The sequence below is a fragment of the Lagopus leucura genome, unplaced genomic scaffold (genome assembly GCF_019238085.1).
Source record: "Lagopus leucura isolate 7727_CA_CO unplaced genomic scaffold, USGS_WTPT01 Super-Scaffold_73, whole genome shotgun sequence".
Lineage (NCBI taxonomy): Eukaryota > Metazoa > Chordata > Aves > Galliformes > Phasianidae > Lagopus > Lagopus leucura.
The window spans coordinates 83,931,121-83,953,769 of NW_024962252.1; the positions used below are offsets into that span (position 1 = coordinate 83,931,121).

The 22,649-nt window shown below is 36.0% G+C and overlaps 1 protein-coding gene across 1 annotated transcript in view; it reads left to right on the top strand.

Moving 5' to 3' along the window:
- Positions 1-22,649, top strand: part of SPATA17 (spermatogenesis associated 17) — a 90,566-nt gene that overhangs the window by 63,810 nt on the left and 4,107 nt on the right. The window contains exon 9 of the mRNA XM_042894239.1: positions 4,012-4,147. Coding sequence (XP_042750173.1) covers positions 4,012-4,147 — 136 coding nt within the window. The remainder of the gene's footprint in view (positions 1-4,011; positions 4,148-22,649) is intronic.

Sequence of the window (22,649 nt, forward strand, 5' to 3'; positions counted from 1 at the left end):
CTCCTGTCAGCATCAGCTCACATAGCTCTGACCTGAAATTTTTACAGTCAAACATTGCAACTTTGTTTCTACCACATTCAAAGATGAAACAGTGGTAATCTCCATTCAGGCTATTATTTATATTTATATATATTATCATATTTATATTCAGGCTGCTATTTATGAAAGAATGATATGTAAGTGACATTTAGACTCTAAACATTGCTTATTAATGAGCAAGAAGTGACTATATAGCAAAAAAAAATAAAATTACTGCTTCATGCCATCATATCCCATTATATTTTTAATGTTCTTTCATTTCAATTTTAGCATTCTTTTATTGTTCAGTGTTAAAAAATTCATAGTTGCTTTAAGTTTTGTCTCAACCACAGACATACGTTCTGGGCTGTGTGGCACTTACCCCAATCAATGATCTTAGAGAAGATATGCAGTAGAATGTGGAAGATTATATTTGTACTAAGTTGCATGTAGGGTATACAGTTAGTTGTGTACTCACAGTCCTGAAATGTTAAAATGTCTGTATAGATATTTGTTTGGAATCACGGCATACAGTTTGATCTGAAAAGAATGCCTCCTATATTTTGTGATATTCCAATGATGCGACCATCGTTTCCAATGCTTTGAAGCTGATATTCAGCTCTGCACATAGTTCCTATGTCATCTCCTGATTCGTGTGGATGAGCTGATCAAGGCGCTCTTCATTTCATGATGTGGCAGCTGTGCATGGCCATCTGGAACACAGCTTGTCTTTCATGTTACTGTTTCCACTGCTGAAGCGCACCACCCATCACCTCACTGAGCTCACATCCACTGTTTGGTCTCCATAAAAATCCAGCAAGCATTGATGAATGTCAATGGGTGCCATTTCTTCCATGTGGAAGAATTCAGTCATACCCCTTTGTTTGATATGCACTTGCAGGTCAGATGCCATTTTGTCGGATTGCTCCTCTGCTGCCATCTGTCACACGGAAACAGAATGTAATGGAATGTTGATGGGAAGGTTCAACTTCTACTGTCATACCATCAATATCTGTCTCTGACATTGTGGACCAAGATCATAGGAGACATTATTTTCAGAGCAACCCTAGTGGTGTACCCTGAGTACTGGTCTGACACATACAAAAAAAAAAAAAAAAAGAAAGAAAAAAAGTTCAAAGTGCAGTCAAGCCATCCAGATTGGAAATGTTATAGGGAAAGCTAGAATCATTGCTTTTCTTTACTTTATCTTCTACTCTTCTCCATTTTTTTTTTCCCATTTTGTGTATAAATTTTACAGATGCAGTATTCATGTTGAATTATGAATGTTATGGCTCAACTAAATTCTATGCATATATAGGCAAATCCCTAAACTGCTAGCCTTGTCTTCTCAGCTATCCAATCCCCTGAGAAAGCCAATTTTCTTTCATGTCTGAACAAAAGAAAAATGTACTATTAAAATGCAATTCAGAAGTGATAAAAACTGCAAGTGGAGCAGCCGGCGCACAGCACCTTCGATGTATTCTCTGGGACATTGGGGCCGCATTAATTTTTGTGTGCTTGTGATGTCCATCCCATGTGCAAATTAGCATTACAAGTACCATAATCTGTCTTATGTGAGAGTGTCCTTTCCCATGAGTATACACATGCTACTACAGATTTGTATAATTTAGAAGTCTGCTAACTCAGTGTTTTTCTCATGCTAACTTTACATGTGGTACTTGATAGAGTAAATTGCTATAACTAGTAAAATTGCAAAATAGTTTATTTTTTATGAAGTGGAATTTAAAACAACTACAACAAAAAAAAAAAAAAAAAAAACAAGCCCACCCAAACAGTTGCTGATGGATTATTTAGTGAAATGATTTTCTGAGTTTGTATCAGCCAAGAAACAGAAATAAAGTTTTTATTATCCCTTTCTTCATAAACAAACAGATAAATAAATAAATAGACTATCTAACTCTCTTAGGGACTCTAGATCTGAAATGCTTTCAATTACTGAAAAGGATTTAATTAACTACACATGTGGCAGTTAAAGCAATGTTTTAAGCTCCTGAAACAGGTATTTCTAACTTTATAATAATTCTTCTGCACTTGTGAAGGACACTCCTTGCTTTTTTTGCAATACCAGTAATGAAGAGCTTCCTTCATGAGATTTTCCTTTCTATGAAAATGTACCTGTTTGCTTTCTTTCTTGCAAACTAAAATAGAGAGGTGAAACTAAAATACATTTGTAGGATCTCTTTCAGATCTTTTAGAAATGAAGGGTCCTTCACACAGTTTACTGTGGGTCCAACCCTGAACACTTGTCCGTGGGATTAGGGATATCTGCAAACCTCTTATATGTCCAGGAGGGTAGCTGAAGTTTCACTCTATGGTGGCAGCATGCAAGAAGGGAGTTCACCCTTAGTATGATCAGAGTTGAAAGAATCAAGATCCAAGAGATCACTAATCAGGAAATACTGATCACTTCAGAATAAACCACACAATTTGCAAATTTAAAAGAAACCAGTGATTTACTTTGTGTTCTGCCAATATGTGAATATCAATAGTATTATATTTAGTTTTCATTCTGATAAACTAGACTACAGTCTGTTTTACTCTGTGCTGCCAAAGGATTCATTTTCTGTTTTGATATACAGAAGGAGTTCTTTCTGGTGCAATTTAGATTTGGTTTATACTTAAATTCAGCAAGACCTGGATAGGCTGGAGAGCTGGGCAGAAAAAAACCGGATGAGGTTTAACAAAAGCAAGTGTAGAGTCTTGCATCTGGGGAGGAATAATTCCATGCACCAGTACAGGTTGGGGGATGACCTGCTGGAGGGGAGCTCTGCGGAAAGGGACCTGGGTGTCCTGGTGGATGACAGGTTGGCCATGAGCCAGCAGTGTGCCCTTGTGGCCAAAAAGGCCAATGGCTTACTGGGGTGCATTAAAAAGAGCGTGGCCAGCAGGTCAAAGGAGGTGATCCTCCCCCTCTACTCTGCCCTGGTAAGACCTCATCTGGAGTACTGCATCCAGTTCTGGGCTCCCCAGTACAAAAAAGACAGGGATCTCTTGGAAAGAGTCCAGCGGAGGGCCACGAAGATGGTGAAGGGCCTGGAGCATCTCCCCTATGAGGAAAGGCTGAGTGAACTGGGTCTGTTCAGCCTTGAGAAAAGGAGACTGAGAGGGGACCTGATCCAGGTCTATAAATATCTAAGGTGTAGGGGGCAGAATGGCAAGGCCAGACTCTTTTCAGTGGTGAGTGGAGACAGGACAAGGGGAAATGGCCAGAAACTGGAGCATAGGAAGTTCCGCACAAACATGCGCAAGAACTTCTTTACAGTGAGGGTGACGGAGCACTGGAACAGGCTGCCCAGGGAGGTGGTGGAGTCTCCTTCTCTGGAGATGTTCAAGACCTGCCTGGATGCCTACCTGTGCTACCTGGTGTAGGGAACCTGCTTTGGCAGGGGGGTTGGACTCGATGACCTCAGGAGGTCCCTTCCAACCCCTACAATTCTGTGATTCTGTGATTCTGAAATTGCTGACATCTTGAAGTATGTCCATCCTGATGGAATGATCAGATTGAAGTTGTGTTGTGAGTCTTTTGGACTACTTGTAAGACAAATGCAAGGTTCTCTAGAAATGAGCCCTCAACTTGTGCATGGTTTGTGCCTTCCACTGGCTTGTGGCATGGACTGCATTGCCTGTATCAACAAGCAAATCACTGCAAATTGAACCTTGTTCATTTCCTCCTTGTCCACATCCATTAGTAGGACAGATATAGCCAAAGTAAGAATCTAGTAATACTAGTCATATGCTGTTGAAGCTCTTTAGCTCTTTGCTCCAATTTTGGTTTTAAAAAGTAGTTATAAGAAATACTTTAGTAATCTTTTTCACATTACTTGTGGAGGGGAGAGGGTGCTACATCAAGAAAGTATAGTGGGAAATATTAGGAATGCATGTCAATATCCTGATTTGCTGATATTTGATTTACATAAATCCTGGGGCATTCAGAGTACTATGTAGTAATTCTTAAATATTCTTAAATTTCAGATTTTTGCCATTTTCTTCATATCATAAAAATGAGAAGTATGACCTGTCAATTCATGCATCAGAAAAAATTGGCAAAGAAACTTACGGAATTAAGCATTTCCGAGAAGTACAGCCTAAAAAGTGGATAGCAGGCAAGGTAAGTCACTGCAAAAGTTAAAGAAAGGCTGATTTTTTTAGAAAGTTATTTTATGTGATAGGACCTAACCCTGAGATAATCAAATCCAATCTTATTATAATAAGCATGTTATAAAATCACACTGAGCTATTGTGATATCAAGCTTTCTCAACACTCTGGAAAGTTAAATTTGAGGAAATTCAAAACATCTCACATCAACTACATGAGGATTTAGGAGCATGCTTAAGTACATATCCAATTATATCAGTTTTGTAAAGTTTTGCTGTTTCTGTCTTTCCTCATTTAAGATATATTACATTTATTTACTCTTATATGTGAAGACAAACCTTCAGAAAATTACGGAAAGAAATAGACCAAAACTATTTTGTTGTATATATTCTTCAAAAAATAGTACAAGTGAATGAAAAATTGTTTTTAAGATGTTTTCATTAAACTGGCTTCTTAGTCAGAAACATATCATATATTTCCAGTTTTGTGCTGTAGGAAATAGTATCCTCAGAACTTTCAATGTTATGTAAACTATTTTCAGTGGTTGAAACCTAATACACTATGAGATTTCAAAAGTCCAAAAAGTTCCATCATTCACCAAGCACGATACAGAAAAAGGAAAACTGAGCAATTTTTTCTTAGCGTTTTTCAGATTCTTAGCAGCATTAGGAAACCAAAGGTTCAGAACTTCTGAATCTTCACAGTAAGTTTGTACAAAAACTAAGAAAGGATTTATTTTTTTTAATCGTGTCAACTTCTGCAAAACCGAGCACACTCTCTGAAACTGTATGAAAAAGGAATACAGTTATAATATTACAATAGTGTAGAATTAATGAAAAAGGATGTAAGTGAGCCAAAACAGTGTTCTAACATGAATTTGTAGTTGTGTTTGTATTACTATTTTTTCATAGATATCATAATCAAATTATAATATCCCAGTATGAGAAAGATATGGATTTGGCAGAGCAGTTCTAGTGTAAGGCCTCAAAGATGATAAAGGAAGTGGAACATCTTTTATACAACAGGAGTCTAAGAGAGCTGGAACTCTTCAGTTTGGAGATTATCAGGGGTGTCTCACTTATTTAAATACCTAGTGGGAAGGAACGAAGAAGATGGAACCAAATTCCTGTCTAGCGAGTCTGTGCTGAGGGTGGTCAAACTCTAGAAAACGTTGCCCATTGGAGGTTTTGAAATTTCCTTCATTTCATTGGAGATATTCAAAACCCTAAAGGACACAGTCCTGGGCCACCAGCTCTAGCAGGTATTGTTTGAGCAAGGGGACGGAATAGGTGATCTGAAGAGGTCACTTTCAACCTAAGTAGTTCTGAGAGTTTTTAAGATGTGATTACTTACTTCCTTGGAACTAACTTATCTTGTATATATATATAATAAGTTTCAATTAAATTTAGTTTAAGAAGTAATATTTTTAATCATATTCTTTCTCAAAGTGTTAAGTTTTTTAAAAAAGATCATGATAACATTTTGATACTTTACTGTACAGAAATAGCTAAACTGCATTGCAAATAAAAACATGAAAATCAACATTCAATAAAAAGATTAATTTATCTTTCAAAAGCAGTTAGTGGAGGATGGACTTGATTGGAGTCCAACTTCATGAGCATGATATATATATGTAGAACAGTATAAAGATTTGTTGGTCATACTTATCTTACAGTGTAAGGATTCTCCCTCTTCCAGTCCTTAGCAGTTCTTAGACCAGCAGTCTTAGTCAGTTCAGCAGACTGAAATGACAATATCAAAAAATGTGAAAGTTGCTATATTGTATATCCTATTATATATATATATATATATACATAATTTGTTTTATATAAATTACTGAACTTATCTGATATCACTAAACTGACTTTTGATCTTGGGTATGTTTCAACCTAAATCTCTGGAGACGTATAGCTGTATGCATTAACTCAACATGACAAACAGCCTTCCAACTCTAATTGTAAATCAAAATTAATCTTCATTTCATCTGCTTAATACAGCCATTTTGGGGGGTTTCCATGAGATGATATTTATGTTAATGCATTATTACAGCCTGAATAACTGATAACTGCCAGGATGTGTATTCCACTTTTTATAGTAGTATCCTAGATAAATCTTTCTTATCATTGCTGATGAGAAAAACTATGGTGTAATTTCTTCCAGGAAGGCAGTTCTATGGTTAGTGGGTCAATAACCCCTGTGATCTGCTGCAGTATTATTTGATACTAACTGCCTTTTTAAAAACTATATGTTAAAAAGCTTTTCTCTGTGTCCATGTGCATGTCCTGGTTGTATTTCCTTTAGATTTTCACGTATATATAAGCATTTTAATTCAAGTTACGGAATTAGTATGCAAATTATGTAATTACTTCAGAAGCAAAATGAGCAACAATGAAAAATAGTGCTTTGTAATACTTCATCTGGAATACTTCCATGTAGCTTTCAAAAAACTTACTATGTCAAGGGAAAACTAGTTCTGTTCTTCAATAAAAAACAAAAAAGCTAAGAAGTGTAAATAATAACGTACTTCTAGTGGGGGATGAGTATGTTCTTATCCAGTTGTATACTACTATAAAATAAAAATGCATGCATACTTTTTAAGTTGAAACAATATATGTCTAAATACCTTGGAACACTTTTGATTTATATGTGAGAAATACCAATATAGAAAAAAAAATACTACCAGTCACTGTGAGTTTAATCTACAGTGATAGGTCCCAAAATAGCTGGACAGTCAGGGGATCAAATACACTAACTATAATCTTTCAGTTGTCAAAACACTCACATATGTTCATATTTACTGAAGCAGAAATGATAGCTTACAGCTTTTAATTGGTATTGGAGTTAGGTTTGTGTATGCATTTTAGAAAACTGGCTTAAATGACAGCATTAAATGTTTTCTTATTTGGAAAATTCGGGACGTGATGTTTGAAGACATTCTTTGCTGAAATATTCTTTCCTCTCATGCCTTATTAGAGGTGAATTACAGTACAACTGCATCGTTGTTTCATTATTTGCAGAGGCATTTTGGCCCTAAACAGAATTTTATTATCTACAAAGCATAAAAATATCCAGTACTGCAAGGAATTAATTTAGAGAACCTAAGCATATTGCACAGAACATAAAGTTGACCTTTACCGTCTACAGCTTTTGGAATGGAGTGGGATGTGGAACACATCATAGATTTAATGTGGCACAACGCTGTCTGCAGAAACTTGGGTGGGACTGTGACTGCCTGCCCATTGCACCTCATGATTGAATCTGCTGTCACCAGCATCCTGATAATAATGAACATTCAGCTTAACGACCGTGATTATGATTATCATAATTGATGTGCAAGTGCTGTGTGTGGGGATCATTACAGCTGAACTGTACAGCACAGAAACATGCCTTAGTTATGGATAATTTTACTTTTATGCATTGATTGGGATAAAATATGCCTTTCAAGTTCAACAGGCCAGAGTAATATAATTTTAGGAAGACTTCTACATGTATGAATTGATGATTATGAGCTTCCTGCAAAAACAGTCATTCTGGCTGTTTGTTTTGAATTGTTTCCTTCCATTAATAATGGGAAATAATCAAATAATTAGATGTTGAGTGGAAATCACTCATAGAGTACTGCCAGCATTAATCAAATATCAAGCTGAAATATTTCTGATTGTGATGGCCTTGCCTTGCCTAGGCTAGGAAAAACAGCACTTGTATTACACCACAATTTTAGTTATGTTGGAGCAGTAGAAACTGGGCTGGAGTCAACATCACTTTCATTTTCATGCTGTATTGTGTAACCATTAGAGTAGACCATAGTTGTTGGTTATATAAATTGTATAGCTTCCACCTCTGTCACCAGAAGCAGAGCTAAATGAATTAAGCTAAAAGCTTAATTCAGGCAGTGTGGATAAAAGCACAACCAACAGTTTCAGTCAATTTTGCTGGATAGTGATTGCCATCAGCTAAGATTAGGTGAAGTTGCAGAAGTATTTCATTCAGCCATATAATGACGTGTAGATGCACTTCAAGCTCAAGTTTATAAAATAAATGTTGGAGCATTAGTATAATGCTAGGTTTTTCATTGATTTACAGTAGATGTAAATTCTTCCTCTTTGTTCAAGAACTGGCAGAAGTGACCTATTTGGGACAACAGAGGTAACAGACCACAGAAAAAAGTCTAACTTGCTTTCTACCATAAGGAAGAGATGGCCTGAAAATCTCAGACCCTTAGAAAGTGAGCAAGACTTTTCTACTCACGTGACTTTTCTGTGAAGTCAACCCATTTCCTTTCACATTCTTCTGAGGCCAGTGTGTCCTGTAGTTTCACAGAAAAACTGTCTTTGTAATACTGCAAAAGTACACTCTTTGTGTTTTTCCTTCCCTTCCTACACTGAAATTTATTTGAATTTCACTTTAATTCGACTTAATCTGGCAGCAATTATACTTGAGATAATGTATGTGTGGTTTTTTAAACTTTTCCTTAGACTGTAACAATTTTGAAAGGAATTTGCTTGTTATTTTTCTCTTTTTGATTAGAATAAAAAAGAAAGTACACAAGCATATTTTCTAACACAGAATAGTATCCTTGTGGAACAGGCTTATTAAATGTTTAAAAAATTTAAACACCATAGTTACTAGTATGCTTTGTAAGAGAAGTTTCTAATATACATGAGGTAGGATATTTCCCTAAGCAATGTAAAGCCAACATAATGTGGCAGCTAGAATTGGCTCTATTGTAGGGGAATTATTAGGTGATCTGTAAGAGTTTGCGTTTTACACTACTGATTTCTACATGAGCCATGTCAGGGATAAGGTTTGTTGGAAAACTGTGTTGCACTCTAGTAGTCTCTGGCCAATGACATGGCTCCTGTGTAATTATTACTGCTACTGTAACCTCATGGATCTATTCAGATGCTTAACCTGAACCCTTAGCTTGAGTTATCCTGGTGGATGAAAAACTTTACATGAGCCACCTGTGTGCTCTTGCAGCTAGGAAAGCAAACGGTATCCTGGGCTCTATTAGAAGAGGGGTGGCCAGCAGGGACAGGGAGGTGATTGTCTCTCTCTATTCCGCTCTTGTGAGGTCGCATCTGGAGACCAGGTCTGGGGCCCCCAATACAAGAAAGACAGAGAGCTGTTGGAGAGGGTCCAGGGGAGGTCCACAGATATGATCAGAGAGTCCCTGGGCAGCCCGGGATAGTATTAGATATGGATGTTGGTGGCCCTGCCTGCAGCAGGGCAGTTGGAGGCTGATGATCTTTGAGGTCTATAAATCCATGATTTTATGATTCTATGATTATCTTGTTCCAAGTTAAGGCCACTTTCCAGCACTTTGCTTCTTACCATATGTCTAAACCAAATTAAATAATCAAAATCCAAGAATCTGATCCTTCGAATGCATCCTACTACTATATATCCTGTAGAATTCATGAAAAGTTAATCTCTTGGATTCTGTCTGCTGTTCTCAGAACAATCATTGTGAGTCAGAGCACTTCTGTATCCTCATTTCATAATTGGCTTGAGGTACTCCTTGACTCCACATAGGGTGATTCCTGCAACAGCATCAATGTTCAGAACTTTGAGCACCTTGGAGCTCAGCATTTGGCTATGATCTTGGATAGACAGTACTATAAAGAAAAGCAAACATGCAAAAAGCCAGGAAATGTAAAAAACAACAGTGAGAACAGCAGTCATTACCTCTGATTTACAGGAGTAGAATGAAATCTCATAAGATGCATCTGTTCAATCTTGTAGGAAAGACAGTCAGAATTTCAACTTTTCAACATACAATTTTTCCAGATTCCTTGTCCAATGTATATTTACAGGAATGCATCTTATTATAAAGATCCCTTTTGGAATTCCTATTGTAAAAGTTCCTGTGTGGTGGTTTTTCTCATTTTGAGAAAAATTCTTCAGGTCACCGCTACTGTGCTGCTCTTAAAAAACACTACTCATTGTGTAATGCAAATGATTATTAAGTATCAGCTACCTCTTAAGTGTGGAAGGAAGGCTAAAATTGTGAAGCAAATTAAAATATAGAAAATATTATATATATATATATAATATAGAAAGGAATGGCTGGGTAGCTGGAAGGCTGGAAAGAAAAGCTGGAAAAGCTTTCTAGCAAATGTTACTGATGACTTACAGGATATGATTTTGAAGGAGTAGTACAAAGTAGTGATTGGGATGAGTCAAACCATTCAGTTGGTTATTTGCATGAGAAAAGATACTGTCACTACTCTTCCAATCAAATCCATTCTAGTAGTTATTTGTCGGCAACTAGTTAAATATTTTATAAAACCTGATTTTTAGTCCTGTGATTTCTCAACGGGAAAATGCAGTCCCTTGATGATGATCCAAGGCTTTGAAGAATAAATTGATTCGAAAGAGAAAATTAGATGGTACTTATTATACTGTCTAACTAGCAATTCAGTGTCATTTGTCTGTAGGATGATAAATGTCTTGCTTTGCCTACCTTCCTCATTTAATAATGCAACTTGCATGTTTGTAGCATAGAAAGAAAATCTTGCTTTTTAGTAAGTTAACTTTAACCAATATTTTCTGAGGGAGATAGATACACATATTTAACTTCCCATTCTATACATTACTTAAGCATTTTAAAAGCTCTCATTTAATGAGGAAAAAAAAAAAACTTCACTAACGGAGTATCTTGCCTAATTATGTCAGTGCACACTCAGAGGACATTATAGCAACTTGGGGCAAAGTTTTTAGTCCAAAAACAAAAAAAAAACAACCTGCCTGCAAGTTGATCTGGAAACATTAGTGTTTGTTTACAAAATATTTAATTGATGTTAGTTTTAGAACTGACTGGAATTGATGTGATTTTACTGGAATTGGAAGTCCTCTCACTAAACTGGGACGTGTTTGGCCTTACCTTTTGATGATGGCTTTGCAGGGACTGTTCAGTATTCATGGAATTAAGATTTGTTCATACATCCACCAAACAATGTATTTCAACCAAACCAATTTGTCACAATATTAAAGTGAAAGTCTAGATTTTGAAGTCAGTAGCAATCCTTGGTGGAGCATATCTGCAAAAACATGCTACTTATTATTTGGTTACTCAACTTTAGCTTGATTGTGATGATTAAATATACTTGAAATGGTAGTAATAAAGACTTCCACAACTCTGTAAGATTAACACAGCCCATGCTGCTATTAAAAAATGCCTGGGATATTAAGACTAATTCTCAGTGCTTACTATGGTTACATGCGATAACCAGTGATGACTATAATTGATACGCAGAAGAATTCTATCATTTCCTTTTGGGAAGAATACTCTGAGAAGAGTGTTGTTACTCATCTTCACAGAAAAACAGACACTTTGAATCTCATCTTTAATTGCATGTTGCTGGTGGATTTACAAATCGCAGTCTAAGAAGCATGTTCTAGTGGCTTCCTGCAACATATGCAGTTAGGATCTCACATCTGAATGTCACATCTGAAAACATGGGCTGAAAGAAATATTTTATTGTACTGATACATTACGATTGAATAGCTGTAATTTATAATGCTATTAGCAGATATATCTGCTTTGAATGAATTCTAAAAGATTATGCTGGATATATGTCCAACCTGTGTGAAAGGCTACATGTTTGTTGCTCTGATGACAGAAAGCTAGTGTAGATTATTCTCAGAGCAATAGACTTCAGCGCAGTAAAATGTAGTCTAGGTTTTTGGAATCAACATTTCCTGAATAGGAAAAAATTGTGCAAGTTTTGTGCACTTGTGTTGGAGTGAATGAGAAACTACAAGTAACAGAGGCTGCTTGTTGTCCTAGTGGTTTAACATAGGCAGCTACTGCTTCTTTAAAATTTAGATCATGAATAAACTCTGAACTTGTTTGCTCCATTTCAAGCAGTGATGTGGTGCATTTCTGTATATTTATTCATTTCATGCCAGTGAAAAACTGCTTGCAAAATACCCTTTACAAATGTAACTTAAATGGATCTTTCACCATGATCAAAATTATAAACTCTATTCTCTCCTATACTTTTTTCTCTGTTGATCTCAGCATAAAATATATGTAGAAACTGAAATGCATAGCCACATCAGTAGTTATTTATGAACAGTTGTATTACTGTGTGTTAATATTCAAGAATGAGAGTTACGTAATTATTCAAGAATAACCTTTTCATTTCCATCTTCATTTTCATTTAAATAACCTTACAAGCTTTGATGAGTTAATGTACAGGGATAATAGTAGATATGGTACATGGGACAAGATAAAGACTGTGATGAACGCAGTATCTGTTTTCTAACTGTACTGCTTTTGTTTTCCATAATGAGTCTCTCTGAGTACGAATTTACATTTTGGCTGTGATGATAGGAACTAACAATATTCCCAGCCCACGGCTTTCTGATATGTTAGGATCTTTCACTTGTAGTTTTATGCAGGAACGACAGTGTAAGTGACAAACACTTATCATTAGGAATTGAATGCACTGCTCTTTTACAGTATAACTTGTTGGATATGAGAAAACAAAAGAGAAACAATAGAAAAACTGCATATTAACAGACTTTGTACACTAATGCGAAGCTGCTTGATTGAGCAGTGCAGTGTCAACCATATCTTTCTTCTAATGCTAAAAGTAATGCACATAGACAGAGTGACAATCAGAGTACAGCCTCCCATCAGCTGTAATTAATCTTTTAGTTAACAGAGACTAGAAAAGCTTCTCATCAGTCCCTTCTGAAGTCTGAGGCACCCTGTTTTTTGATGTTTGCATTCTCAGTAAAATTGTCCCCACCAGTTCTAACAAATTGAAACACCAGGCTAATTATGGCAGCTAATGAAGTGTGTGGAATGGTCACAGCTTGTCGTGAAACTGTTCCTTCAGCTCAGATTAGAGTTTCATCAATCACTTTTTTAAACTGATCCAGAATTGCTTCTGCTCAGTGCTTGGCATTTTTAATGCTGTTTCTGTAATTGGTTTTTTCCCCAAAGCTTAGGCGATTTTTTGAAATATTACATTCTTAGGACAGGACTTACAAACTCTGGTTTATAAAAAAACATTTCATTATTGCCTCTATCAGCTGATCAAGTGCTAGAAAGCTAATAAAAGAGGCAGAAATATAAAAATTGATGTATTGCTTTTAATCCAGCTAAAGGTAGCAATAAAGCATATACACATATATGTATATGAATCATTATTACAGTGGGCTGGGTGTATACTGCAATCTCATGAGACATGGTTTGTGGAACTGGATGGTTCAAATCCTACTGAAGGACCTAAATGAAATGAATGAATTGGTCTTAGCTTATTTCCTTGTGGATTGTGATCCTCCATATATCACTCAAAGAGTTTGGCATGATTTGTAGTTTTTGCAGATACCCAAGCCTTTGGCGGCAGGAAGACCAAAATGTGTTGCTATTTTAAGTATTTTTGCACTTCAGGTCAAATCCAAAGTCCTCAAAGTATGGGAAACTTTACAGTATAACTTATATTGCTGCTACACTGTCAATGAATAAATTAGCATATAAAACATTGAGTTTCTCTTTATCATTTATAAGATATAATAGTATTCAGCTGTACACTGAAAGTTCTGCATGGGCATCAAAGGCACAGGTGTTGAAGTATAAGGCTAAATTCTTTCCTCAACACAAACAGTGGGGTGTAGAATTTACTTTGGAAGTTAGCCAGCAAAAAAATGAAATAAACTTTCTCTTCTGTATGACCATAGAATATGTTTGTACAACTTGTCACATTTGTTATGTGTAACATGTATTCATATCAGAACCATGACAGCATGATCTTAGTTCAAGTGTTGTGAGCAATCTATTTATTGAATTTGTGCTAATACATATCATCAATTTCATTTTTCTAAACACTTGAATATGAAATAATGATTGGCTATAAATTTCAGATGTTCCTCTGCCTGAAATTTCTTAATCATCTGAAATTTGACAAGAACTAGCTTTGTGTCAATGCCAAAACAAATCTGTGGCACAAGTGAATAATCACTGATGCCAGCGCTTCTCCTTGAGCTGTATAAAACAACAGGAATGGAACAGTAAACAACACTGAGAAATGAAGTAAAAAAGGATACACAAAGATATGTTTTTATATGTAAATAACAAGCAGACAAAGTGAGAAAGTCCTCCTCATTCCTGTTCCATTATTTCAGTCTCTTCTGCAGGTAGTTTATATTTACAAAATATGAGTTTCTCTCAGTGTGCCAAAGGAAAGTAATTTGTTGGAAGAATAAAGTGTTTATTTTACTGTAGGCTCCCTTTGCCTACTTGTATGCTTTCACTTTTGGAATGAGACTGTGAGGATAGGGAGGACTTCTTCCTCACTGTGAGTATTCCTCTTTGACATCTGTACTCATCTGTACTCTTCTTTCTGACATGACATAAATTCTCTTCAAGTCAAGTTCTTTTATATGTCTTCCAAAAAATGTCCCCCTGCATGGAACATGACAGGGAACACATCTTTCATTTAGCTCTGGACGTCATCAAACCTCCACCAGTCATGAAGACATCACCTGCTCAAGCATTCTGACATCCAGAAGCAAAGAGTCTTTGCAAGGAAACATATAGTCAGAATTAGGCCCATAAAGTCCTGTGCACTCCTTTATCCCTGAAGTACTGGTACATACTTCATTACTTTTCTCTATAATGTAAGAATATATTTCTATTAGCTTTCAAAATATATATAAAAAAAAAAAAAGTGTGAAAAATAGCACAGTATTTAGCACATCCTATGCACATGTAGCTTTTGATCAGGTTAAATTATGCTCTGTGAAGAGTCATGAGAAAATAAGCTGGGAAGGCAGTGGTTTGCAGTAGAGTGGACTTTGCTTTTGTAAAAGTAATTTCAATGGCACCAAAGTGAGAATTAGTACAGTATGTGCTTTTCTTGATAGAGATGGTAGACAAGATTGTTTGCAGTTATTTCTTCTGTTTAAGCTAAAAAAGTGTTTTCTTAAAAAATTATATACAAAGTCTATAAGAAAGCAATGTAAAAAATAAAACTGCATTCTTATTCACACTAGGTGGTTATAATCAATCAGTAATCTTCTAAGTTGTACATAGCATCTGAAATGTAACTTTATTAGATAATGCATTTTTAAAATATGTTTTTTCCTTAAAAACAAAGTTGGTTAAAATCTCTGTAAAACTGTTTTTCCTTGTGGAACATAGAAAGCTAATATAAGTATTCAGCAAAAAGACAGTACTGCAACCCAGGAAACACTACTATACTATACTATAGAGAATATCAGAAACATGAAAACCAGTTTTGAACTTAGCCTCCAGTAGCATCTTTCTCACAATTAGCAAGACACAAGAGTTAGACAAAATTCTTGTAAGAATTGTGTGAAAAACATTTGCTTTTCTCTGTCACTTATCACTTTATCAAGATTTTGCCTGTACTTAAATAATTTGTCCTAAATCCCTAAGAAATGGAAGTTTTGCAAATATATTTTCCAGAAACTGAAATAATTATCTTTGGTCCCAGTGGATGCCAACATTTTTTTCATAATTAGAGAAGTCAGAAGATTAGGAGCTGAAGATAAATTTAATTAGAAGTACAAATGAGGAGGTTGTCTCAAGAAATGCCACTTGAGTAGCAATCTGTGATCTAGTGACAGTCTGTCCTTCTGTGTTACTGTAGAGAAATGTTGCTTTAAGCACTTGTTTTAATAATACGTGATATCCTCTCAATTTATGTCAATTTATCCTCTCAATTTATGGAGAGTGAGATGCAAGGAAATGTACTGCATACTTGGCTGGACTGTCATACCATATAAAAATACTGATTCTGGACGTGATATAACAATAAGTTAATCTTTTATTTGCTACTTGTAATCATCAGTACCAAGGTGGGTGCTGATAATCTAAAAAAATTGCATCTGGATGTGAATTTGGTGAGTCTGAAAAACCTGAAAAAAATGTGATACTGATGTGGCTCAGAAATATCTTGATGATATTGGAACAACTCACAAACTATATTGGAGATTATAGAATTTACAGCACTAGTGTAAGGAAAGTCTAAAATCTAAGGTTTCTCTTTTTTGCAAGTTCATTATAAAGTTTTAAAAGCAGACTTTTTCTTATAACTAATGTAAAATCAGGCTTTTTCTAAGTCTTTGAGTTAATTTTTAGTATTTCACAGTTATAATGTACATTTCTTCTTGTTTACTGGCTTGTGTGCTTCTGTACGAAGACTACACAAAAACTTATTCTGTGACTGATGGAGGAATATTAACTTCTTATTCCCAACGAGTTCTGAATGCCAACTGAAAGCAATAAAATTCATAACTCATCACATTAAAATGATACCATTAGTGTGGTGAATCGTTTCTGAACTTTAAGCTTATTAACACTGGTCTTGCATTGGAGAGCCAGAAAGTAGATATTCTATTCCATATGTCCAACAAGCATGAAATAATGTGGAATATTACTTCTTTGGCTATATTCCTGGGATATAAGCAGTTTTTACCTTTCAATAGTGCATGGCACATTCCTAGCTCATATTTAGTGAATGGTCTACCCAGCTTCCATGATTCTCTTCTGCTTCCCAAACTGTCAACATTGTTCCTCAGGTTAGTCTGTGCCAGGTGCATTTGTCCATACTGAATTTTATTTGACAGACCATTCCTCTAGCCTGTCTGCATCACTCTGAATAATTACCCTCAAGTGTATCGATTGCACCCGTTAGTCTGTTGCTGTCTGTGAACTTGATGAGCGCACGTTCCAGCTGCACCTCCAAGTCACTTATGAAGATATTAAACAAGATAGGTCTCAAGACAGTGCCTGAGGAAATACAATTGTAGCCAGATTCTAGTTAGACTACCAGGCATTAATTGCTACCATTTGTGGCTGATACTCCAGACAGTTACTACATCTGTTAGTTTGTACTTCTTGACTATAATTTACCAACTTGGATAAAAGGATTCTCTAGAATGTGGTGTTGAAAGCCTTGGTAAACTTGACACAGACAGCATCTACCACTCTCCTTTCATCTACAGGTTTAATCATTTCAGCACAAAAGGTAATAAGGATTGGAAAGTATTATCCAGAACAACATCAAAGTGGATGCAGTCTTGCTGACTATTATTTTTGCTGCATATGCCAAGTGTGATAGAATCAAAATGTATTTTTGATTGATGTTAAATGACTACAACTTTTGTTCAGAAAGGTACAACTGAAACTAATAAGAAGAAAATGTTTTCAGATGAGAATTTCAGTTTAGATTTTTTCCTCGATAACTCCTATAAGCATGATTTCGGCAAGTTAGAGATAGATGCAACTTGATCTTGGCAGGTTAAACATTTTCTGGCTATAGTCCAGTCAGCACTTGGCAATGGCTTATTTTCTATTGGAAAGAGAATGTTATGGTTTAACAGATTAGACAATGAAAGAAGCAGCATATAAATGGCATAAGTCAAGATACCTATTCTAAATGCATTATTTCCTAATGCACATCCTGTTGGTATGTGATGGTGTATGTGATGGACTGGACAAGGAGCCTATTTAAAAATACAAACAATGTGATAAAAATGGATCCTTTACTTTTCATCACTTTTAAGACCCTGTACATTTTTTCTACATTGGAATGTAGTTAGGCATAGTTCCACCTCAGATTTAGTAACTTCATAAAAGGTTTATGCATTGCTCATTACTGCTTTTTATATTCCACAAAATATTATTTATGTATCTTAAATTAACATTTACTCTAGTCCTAAAAATATACCTATATACATTTAAACACTCTGCAAGTTGTAGGGATTTACATGAAAATAATAAACACCTCTTGGGATTCTGAGTAAAAATTAAACTATTTTGAGTGCACATTTGTTTTTAAGCCCAGATTCAGTAAAGTTCAAGGGTATCCAACTATGAAATAGTTACTGGAGAAATTCACATTGCTTTCTTAATTTAATTTACTTGATACAAAAAAAAAAAAAAATACATTAGGTCATAAAAATAGAATATTATCTTTGGCAGTTTTGGTTCAAGTACAGACATTAGGCAAAGCAGAGTTTGGTTGATGCTGTTCCTTAACATTGACAAAGTACTGCATGCAGTATAACTTTGTGTGGCAAACTGTACTTGTAATATTGATGCTGGCTCTGAATATGTCTAAAAGCACCTAATGTGTCTACATAGTGGTGATCTATTCCTTCCCATTCGATTAGCTTTATGCACATAAATAAATTAATTATCTGCATATATATTATAAAGGAGGATGCTCTTTTTAAAGCAAAGCTAGTGCATGTTTGGGAGGAAGAGCCAAACAGTATCTGGCTTGCAGATCATCAGTAAATGGGCTGAATGAATTTAGAGGCTACAGCTGGGAATTCCTTCCCCTTGGGCAACCACAGTGACTGCAGGATACTAAATATATTTAACAAATGCAAATTCAGACCACAAATCTTCATTGCTGGTTGTATTGCACATGACATAAAGGACAGGCTATTTTCAGATTGCAGGTTAATTTTATACAGGCAAGCTTACAAGAAAAATTATTCACTAGACAAAATTCTTCCCTCTTTTTTCTTTATTCTTTCTTGAACATAACTTCTGTCAAATATGAGATCATTTGCCTTTTCTTGTGAGAAAGCATTGTAGGGTATGAGACAGTTGTAATGTTTAATAAATGCAAATATTGAACTAAAGGAGGGGAGATTTAGATTAGATGTCAAAGGTGAATTTTTCCCTGAGAGGGTGATGGGGCCCTGGAACAGGGTGCCCAGAGAAGTTGTGGATGCCCCATCCAAGGGTATGTTCAGGGCCAAGTTGGATGGGATCCCGTGTAGCTCGATCTAGTACGTAGTTCTGTGGTTAGCAACCCTACCTATAGCTGTGTGGTTGGAACTAAAAGATCTTTGAGGTCACTTCCAACCCAAGCCTTTTTCCAATTCTGTGATATTGAAAAAATATCTTGTTCAGTCAGAATACTTGTAATTTCCTGTAGAGTGGCTCAGACTACTGCATTCTCAAAAGGATTGCTACTTTCTATCACACTGTGCCTTAATTTGAGCAGCTGTAGAAGTGAGTAATGGGGTCTGCTTTTGTTCTTTTGTCTGAGGTGCTTCCAACCACACAGGGGCAGAAAGAGGCTAGAACTCCTTTCCTGCAGAGAAGTTTTAGAGCTTTGTTTGTTTTGGACAGTTATCTCCAAACCAAATCAGTTAGCGCAGCTTAGCTTCTAAGAAAGCAAACACAGGTGAACACAGTAGAGCACTTCTCAGAATATTAGAGCAGGTGAATAATAGAGTTATAATTTCCATATTAGACTGTCAGAGAGGAACATAGACTGCTCTGTTGTTCATACCGGAGTCATCATACAGGAAGTATCAAAAATATATGTGATTGTCAGAGCTCTGTTTTTTTCAAATTCGCGAACCATAACATTTCATTTTGTCAAGCCCTATTTGAATTTGACTTTATCAGTTATAATTCCAAAAGATGAAATGTGTAAGAGCCAGTGGTAGTTTTAAAGCTCCATGAAAATTTAACTGTAATGATAATGAAATGTTTCTTACATAAATTAAATGGCAATTAATGTTTTCTGTTTCCGTTTGGAAGATAGGATATTAAAATGGTGTTGTTAGATTTCCTACTGTGAGCATAATTTCCTGATTTGTTTTTACAACATATTATCATAATGTCAATAACAGATTTAAACTAACAAGTAAAAAATTTCCCTGATGTAAGTATAACCCAGAAGGTTTTAAATTGCCTTTTATGATGTCTATACAATATCATTTTATTTTAAGATCTAATGGCAAGTTGATTCAAAGGGTAAGGTTTGCTCTTACAAAGTCATTAAAGGAAGTATAAAATTGCATTCCTTAGTCACCCAGTCTTTTTAAATCAAAGAGTTTTATTGTTGTTAATGTCATTTGCATTTGCAGGAGGCAATTAGGGAATGAGTTAGACATCACACTCAGGGCCCTCAAGTTTATCAAGAAGAACCATAAACTCCATTTGGAGGGAGAAAAAGAACAGGCAGTTTAGGAGGAACATTGCAGAGACTAGAGAGAAATGAATTCGTAACATCTTAGGTCAGTTTGTAAAGCACTGTGTTGATCCACAGTATGGGGAAGCACATAAAGTTTTCATGGAAGCAGCTTTTCTCATTGCACTTACACAAAAAGGTTTAGGATAGGTTATAACAGTAGGCAGTCCAAGGGGAAGATGATGGCTTTTCCCCTCTGCACTGTGCTGACAAGCTGAATAGGTCAGGGCATAATTTTACCCCTTTTTACATAGCAGTGGTCACTTGTCTACTTTAGTGTGAGGAACTCTGATTAGGCAGGCTTTTCCCTTTAAGTCAATACCTCTGCACTGACAATGAGCTCCAGTCCCTACGGCATGATACAGGCTTTTGTTATTATCTGTTATTTGATGGGTCTAGTTGACCCAATTGGTTAACACATTAACTTTTCAATTTTATAGCCTTAAGTCACAGAAGACCTATTCCTCACTTTTGGAAAGCAGAATTGTTAGTCTGTGCCCACTGCCCACAAGCCACAAAAAACAATCAAAACAAACATCACCAGAGTTCTGCCAAACAACTGCGTCCTGAACTTTATGGCTAATTAGCTGCTAAAACTATGCCCAAGAAATAGGCTTTGTGGCCCATGGGAAGAAGTGTGGCCATTATTAATGTCCTGGCTCATATCTCTCCATAGGTCTTCTAACCAATGCTGCTTAAAGAGACTAAATGTACAACAGGGAATTAAAAATTATAGTACACCTTTCACTGTCTGAAATATTGTAAACTTGTTTCACTGAGGCCAGGATTGGTGTCAATGTACTTTGTGTGAAAAGTGCAATAGAAGCATTAGTATTTGACAGCCCTGGTTGAAATAAGTGAAATTAATGGAGCTCTTTTCATATACGACAAGGCCATGGCACCCCTTTCATGCTGCTTACAGACAGAGAAAAGTCAATACTTTTTTATTACTTGATGCTGACCTACATTCTGCACTACAAGTGCCAGGCCCACTAATTGGTTTCAGTTGTGAGAAAAGTTTGCCCCAAAGAAACACTTGAGCAGATAAATCAATCTTTTTTAGGTTAGCTTAGTGGGTTTTGAGCACTTGAAATGACATTTCTGTTGTATTGACAGAATGGGTTGTTACACTCATTTTGTCATGTCAGAAGGCCCCATACTAGTTGGAAGTATTGTTAACCAGTATTGATAAATTTGCTAAGAATAAAAGTTATCTGGATCAACGTTTCACTTGAATAACAACTTGCCATTTCTGGTTTTCTTTCTTGTTAGAGACCTCTGTGGCGATTAATAGGTCAGGAGGTTTACAATGACTGTTCAATTTAAAACTCTAATTTTACTATTACAAGCATTAAGATCATAGGGAATACTTAAATATGACCACAGTTTTTTAAACAGACAGGGGTTGTGGACTATGGCTGTATAGTCGCTCTTGGCAGTGCTGACTGATTTTCAAATGAGGCACATGTATCTCACCTTTGTGGAAAAAGAAAGATCGCACGGTGTGCTTACCATGTACTGAGGAACTATGGCATGGATTTTTATACAGAATTTCTCACTGCATTCTCTAAAATCATGCTATTTTTCTGTAGGTACTGATTTCAATCAAAAGAGAAGTGACATTTGTTCTCTGTTTTTATTAATCAGTAGCAAAGTACACATGAACACAGAACTAGTATTCTAGCAACTTTTCAGTTATTCCTTCTGCCATTGACTCCTAACTGACGTTTTCTGCAGCCATAGCTCTCAATAAGAGCAACAGGTATTCTAGCACAAAAAAGAAAAAGATTTTAACATCCAAACCTTGCACTGATTGGTTCAAAATTGCATAGCACATGGAATCTTGTTGACATCATGCAATCATACTGTGTCTTCCACATTTTTAAACTTGCTCAAAAGAGGACTTGGAGCTCTGAATCAGCGCTGTAGGAAGAGGGTACGTGATTATTAGGGAGGATATTTGATTTATCTTTGGAATAGTTTTGCACACTACTTTTGCTCACGCAGAAAGAAAATCTCCATTCATACAACTGTATTCAACAACTTTATTTATGTAGCAAAATCTCTTTTTATGTAATCATGGACTCATCTGCATTGGGAAAAATCTTCAAGATCATCTAGTCCCCCGATCACCTAACTCTGTGAAGTCCACCATTAAATGACATCCCTAAACACTACATCAACATATCCCTATTTTTAAGGGATGTGAACTCTACCACTTCCCTGGACAGCCCATTCCAATGCATAACCATCCTTTCTGTTTAGAAATATCTGATCTAATCCTTCCCTGTTGCAACTTAAGGCTGTTGCCTCACGTTCTATCACCTCTTTTCAAGTAGATGTAGAAAGCTATGTGGTATCCCTTGAACCTCCTCTTCTCCAAGCTAAACAACCACAGTTCCTTCATCCTCTCCTCATAAGCCTAGGTTTCCAGTACCTTCACTGGAAAGTGTTTTTCTTCTCTGCAAGTGCTCAAGTAACTCAATATCTTTCTTGTAGTGAGAGGCCCAAAATGGCAAAATAGACAACAA